The sequence below is a fragment of the Pezoporus wallicus genome, unplaced genomic scaffold (genome assembly GCF_028554395.1).
Source record: "Pezoporus wallicus isolate ANWC-B61680 ecotype Strahan unplaced genomic scaffold, APGP_CSIRO_Pwel_v1 contig_7201, whole genome shotgun sequence".
NCBI lineage: Eukaryota > Metazoa > Chordata > Aves > Psittaciformes > Psittacidae > Pezoporus > Pezoporus wallicus.
In genome coordinates, this window is record NW_026637693.1 from 1032118 (window position 1) to 1038117 (window position 6000).

Here is a 6000-nt window from a genome sequence, read left to right on the forward strand (position 1 = left end):
GCTAAGAGCTCTGTTGTTACCAAAGAAACAAAGAAAAAATTTAATGTCTGGCTAAAAGAATGATGAATTCACTTTGAAAAATTTTTTTTTAAATTATTATTTTCTGTCGGGTAAGACACTTGACTTTGTTCATTTGAAAAGGTCCCCACTATCTGTTGGGTCTGTTGACTAGGATTATGGTTAAATTGCATGTATGCAGATGCCTGGAACCATTCTAGCTGCTGTGTTCCTTGACCTCCAGATGCTGCTCCAGAAAGTCTTTGAATTCTCTATCACAGCTCTCTGTCCATGTAGTTCCCCAGGTATTGCAGACCATCTCAAATGGCACCAGACAGCCATGTCCAGAAAACTGAATCAAACCTGTAATATGCAAATTACCACTGAGGATCATAGACACATTCCTTACGAAAAAGCATGTAAATTTTTTGACATCTACAGTGAGGTATATGAATCTGGAACCAAAAGCCACCCAAAAGACCTGGGTAAGCTTGTTCAAGTGAGCTTTATCTAATCACAGTATGACATGTAATTTTGTTAGACTCAGTTGTTCCTTAAACTCCTTGATCTTAAGCTATCTAATGTTTCATATTGTCTGTTCTGAACAGACGGACTTTCAGCTTCTGAAGAAGAACAATATTTCAGTCTACAGAAGAAAATGGCCTAATATGTCATATCTATTATCCATCCCTGCCAAGAGAGAAAGGTCTAAAAGAGCACATGAGAATAAGGTGAAGGATAAAATTATTTGCAAGTTATCTGAAAAATTATTTGTAATATTTAGTGGAGGTGGTTATGCCAGTAATAGTCTAAGGAATACAATGAAACAGATAGAGAAGAGCAGTGAAATAAAAAATCCAAGCAGATACATGACTGTAATGACCAGATGTTGAAGTTGCTCATACTACAGCTTTAGAAATATTTTCATGAAATTTTGCTAGTGATTTTTTTTTTTCTGAAATTTATGTTTCTCTTTCATTATTATTATCATCATCTATTTCTGCTTTTAGCCATGCTGTCTTCATGGATGGGTGAAGAAGGCAAAAAGCATTAGCCTCTGCCGAGGTGAAAGCCATCCAGCTGGCCCTGGACATTGCTGAACGAGAAAGGTGGCCAGTACTTTACCTCTATACTGACTCATGGATGGTGGCAAATGCCCTGTGGGGGTGGTTGAAGCAATGGAAGCAGAGCAACTGGCAACGCAGAGGTAAACCCATCTGGGCTGCTGCACTGTGGCAAGATATTGCTGCCAGGGTGCAGAACCTGGTGGTGAAGGTACATCATGTAGATGCCCATGTACCCAAGAGTCGGGCTGAGTAGACTGCAGGGTTGGAGGAGGTATCGGTTGGAGCTTGGTCGGGCTTGGGGGCTGAGTTATCGGTCAGCTGGTGCTGAGGTGTTGTATTCTCTTCCCTCGTTATTTCCTTTATCATTATTATCACTGGTGGTAGCAGTAGTGATTTGTGTTATACCTTAGTTACTAAACTGTTCTTATCTCAACCCGTGGGAGTTGCATTCTTTTCGATTCTCCTCTCCGTCCCTCTGAGAGCAGGGGGAGGGCAAGAAAAAGGGGGGAAGTGAGTGAACGAATTACCTGACTGGGTTTAAACCACAACAATGACACCACAAAGTATGGAATATCCTCTGGTCAGTTGGGGTCAGATGTCTCGACTGTGTCCCCTCCTGACTTCTTGTGCACCCCCAGTCTACTTCGTGGTGGGGTGAGAAGCAGAAACAGCCTTGACTGTGTAAGCACTGCTCAGCAGTGGCTAAAATATCCTCATATTATCAACACTGTTTCCAGCACAAATCACAGAATCAGCTAGGTTGGAAAACACCTTTAAGATCAAGTCCAACCATTACTGCAGGACTACCAAGACTAAACAATTATCACTGAGGGCCTCATCCATGTGGGTTTTGAACACTTCCAGGGATAGTAATTCCACCACTTCACTGGGCAGCCTGTTCCAATGTCTGACCACCCCTTCAGTGAATAAATCTGTGTCCCCACTAAGGGGTATTTCTGGAACACGCTGACCCAAAGGATCCAATGGGCAGGCATAGGCTAGGAAGGACAGAGGGCAGAGCAGGCAGGGAGAGCAGTGGGACATAGCTCCTCACTAGCTATGAGGAAAATTAACTATCCCAGCCAAAACCAACAGACAAGTTAACTAAACTCGTGGTTTTGTTTTTGGTTGCTTTTTTTTTTTTGTTGTGGTGGTTGTTGTTGTTGTGTTTTGGTTGGTTGGTTGGTTTTGGTTTGTCTTTTTTTTCTCTTGTGCACTGAAGGATAAACTCCTTGGTTAAAGACAAAGTAGTTTTTGTTCCATTTTAACTTCTGTAATAGAACTCATTTCTGTGCCACCCTTTCTGAACAGAGGAAACAAGAACTGGATGTAGAAGTAATATAACTTCCCTAATCTGATTTAGTATTACTATTTCTGGCCCCAGAGATATCCCATTAAAATCTTTGGCTAGAATACTGGTTTTTATAATTCATAGTCTGCTGGCTATCCAGGACACACAGAATTACTTTACAGAATGGAATATTTTGTCCTCTAATATGCATGTAATACAATATTTAGGCTTGCAAATTTACATTTGTCTGTATTTTATTATAGCATATGTTTAAAAATGCATTCAATTGCCTGGCTTATCAGATGAGGTATTTTCTTATTTTACTGCTTGTGCTTGTTATTTAGTAGTTCATCAGTTCTTGTAGCAGTAAAAATTTTATCATTAATTTTTTTGTTTTATACTGCTTTCCAGGTAAATGATAAAAATCTTAAATAATCTAAAAATTACCAGACCCTATAGGACTGTATAACCATACTTAATGACAGTTTTCCTAATTATGCTCACACTCTGAGATTTGTCAGGAAGCTTCAAATACCCTTACAGATGATTCTAGCTGCTGTAAGCAGTTCTTTTTCATACTAAAATGTTATATAGTACTAAGTCATATATTTATAGAACCCTTTAAGTACTTTACTACAACAGTGTAACTTCTGTATGCAAACCTGTATTTTATTCTAAAAGATTAAATTTCATAATGTTTGTTAATGGTACTTCTCAATATTATTACCTTCTTCAGAATTGCTGTTTGTGTCCAAGAAAGTGTTCCACTGAGCCACCAGTGAAAATCCCAAGGGGCATTTAGGCAATTGAGCAGTGAAAGATCTAAGCTAAAGGCCGTTTCCCAGAGCTACATAGGCAAAGTGTGAAGTTCGAGACTCCCAAGAATGTTTCAGTTGATTTATGGCCAAATCATTTACTTGTGCACATGTACCACTAGCAGTAGAAAAAGCACAAATTTTCTGAGAAAATAAAATGCCACCAGCAGAGGACATTTGTTTGGTATCAAAATCTTAGATCAATAAGCCTTCATGAAAATTAAGAAAAAGATTCAGCAAATCCAGCCTTGGATATTGGCACACCTACTGCAATTTTACAACACTGGTGACATAGCCTGTGTAATGATTTGAATCTCACCAAAAAAATAAGAAAAGTGACCTGTTTAACTGAGTGTGGTTCATTAAAATGACTGTGTTTTGTTTCCATAAATACTATGTTGGCAGAAGTATGGTATGGATACAGTATGAGCGGAGCAGCTCAAAAAAGGAACATTTTTTTCTTAGCTAGCTCGTTTGTCTTTCAGGTAGCATATAACTGTCTAAAAAAAATTTTGAATCAAAAGTGCTAAATAAATTGGTTCTGCTGATTCAGTGGTGAATGCCATTATCCTTCTATAGTGTTGTAAGTGGTTTTTATAAAGCTGCTGAGATTTATCTGAGTTATGTGTTTGTTAAGTGATTAAAATATTTTTTTTCTAGGCACTGTACACCACTTAACAGTTCAAGTAGTCTGGAAAGTGATGCCACAGACCATAAACAAACTAAGTATATCGTCCAAAAATATGAACCCAGTATCTCCTTAAACAACAAACTAGTCACATTTTTTAAGTTATAAACTATTTCAGACTAATTAGTAGCTACTTTCAGGAGAAAAAAAAATCTGATTATTAAATTAAAGTTGAAATGTAGCATGGATGATGTCTGTCCGCTCTAAAGAGTATTAGACTGAAGGAGTGATGACATGAACTGGCAATGTGTGCTTGCAGCCCAGAAAGCTAACTGTATCCTGGACTGCATCTGAAGAAGTATGGCCAGTTCTAGGGAGGTGATTCTGCCCCTCTGCTCTTGTGAGACCCCACCTGAAGTACTGTGTCCTACTCTGGAGTCCTTAGTACAGGAAAGACATGGACCTGCTGGGGTGGGCCAGATAAGAGCCACAAAAATGATCAGAGAGCTGGAACACCTCTTCTGTAAACAAAGGCAGAGACAGTTGGGCTTATTCTGCATGGAGAAGAGAAAGCTCTGGGGAGACCTTACTGTAGCCTTTCCGTACTTAAAGGGGGCTTATAAGAGAGGTGAGGACAAACTTTTTTAGTAAGGCCTGTTGCAATAGTACAAGGGTTCATGATTTTAATCTAAAAGAGAGTAGATCAAGACTAGATATAAGGAATATTTTGTTTTGCAATGAGGGCGGCGAATCATTGTAGAAGGTTGCCCAGAGGTGGTAGATGCCCTGTCTCTGGAAACATTATAGGTGAGGCTGGATGGGACTCTTAGCAACCTGATCTACCCAAAGATGTCCCTGCTCATTGCAGGGGAATTGGACTAGATGACCTTTGAAAGCTTCTTCCAACCCAAACTACTCTATGATTCCATGTCCTCACCAATTTCACTTGGTTTCTGGGCTAGGAATTGGTGCCTGATTTGATTTTATTTTTTTTTAATCTAGCAATAAAGAGACGAACATTTTACATCGTTTTTATTTTTAATTAAAAAGGAAGTTTTCATCTCCAGATACCACTCTTTTATATGCTGTAAGCCAGGTGAAAAAAAAAAAAAATAAAAAATACAAATCAGAATTCTCATTCTGTGGATTCTGGAGTTTTCCTTTAAATCAGGTAATTACTAGGGAGGCACAAATGAATTTTTTGTGTACTGACTGAATTTCTCCATCTCTACTGCTAACTTGCACACTGTACCTTGTCTTCAGCTGTTGCAGGGCAAATCATTTCCTAAATATGAAAAATGGGATCTTCGACAAACAGGCAGTGGTAGAGGTGTAGATGGACAAATCAGTGGAGACTGTGATGGTGAAGATGGTTGCGGAGGATCCAGAAGTGGAGAAGTCAAGACAGTCCTGAAAATCACAGACTGTAAGTCCATGATTCTGTTTCCCTCATGAACTAAAATAATGAATTGGCATATTTTCTCCTAATACATACCACAGAATTACCTTGGAAAACTTGTCTGTATAAATTTACCAGTATTTAAAGGAATAGGACTGCAATTATAGGCTTTCTATGAGCATGGTATGAATATGAGTATCAGTTTCATCATAACATGTTAACACATATTTGGAATAATATAGGCTGACCTCAACAAAGTGTTTTAGTCAGGTAGAAAGTGATACAATCTCATATCCCTGTGAGTTACTCCTTTAATATAAAAGGTGTGGCAGTTAAGCAGAAAAGTTCTAATTTTTCATGGAACTATGGCCAAATATAAGGTTTAGTTTTGGTATCTGACTTTCATACAGAACTGTTAGAACCAATATACTGTAGCATTCAGCTGCTGTTACTTCTTACATGTCTTTCTGCTTTTCTTAATGTTTTTAGTTTTGTGGATTTTGTGTGTGTGTGCGTTTGGGGTTTTCTTGGTTTTGTTTTGGGGTTTTTTGTTTGTTTGTTTGTTTTCTGAAACACATTTGTAACATTTTTGCTCAAAAAACCATTTGTTCGTGCACTTCAGTGGCATGGAACTCCAAGCATGAGCAATTGGATTGATGCACAAGTAAGTTAACTATTTCTGTAATTGAGGATGCTATTCTGCATCTCTTATCTCTCTTCCCAGTGCAGAAATATAGGCAAAGATGGTAGGATCAGATACCTGGTACAATCAAAATTGCGTTTCTGCATTTTGCATTTTTCTT

The 6000-nt window shown here is 38.4% G+C and overlaps 1 protein-coding gene across 1 annotated transcript in view; it reads left to right on the top strand.

The window, feature by feature from the left end:
• The window catches only part of LOC130598106 (glypican-5-like), a 346476-nt gene extending 340907 nt beyond the window's left edge, over positions 1–5569 (top strand). The window contains 1 exon segment of the mRNA XM_057407212.1: positions 5062–5569. Within this exon segment, the coding sequence (XP_057263195.1) occupies positions 5062–5253 (192 nt within the window). The 3' untranslated portion in view covers positions 5254–5569.
• Positions 5570–6000: the final 431 nt, after the last annotated feature.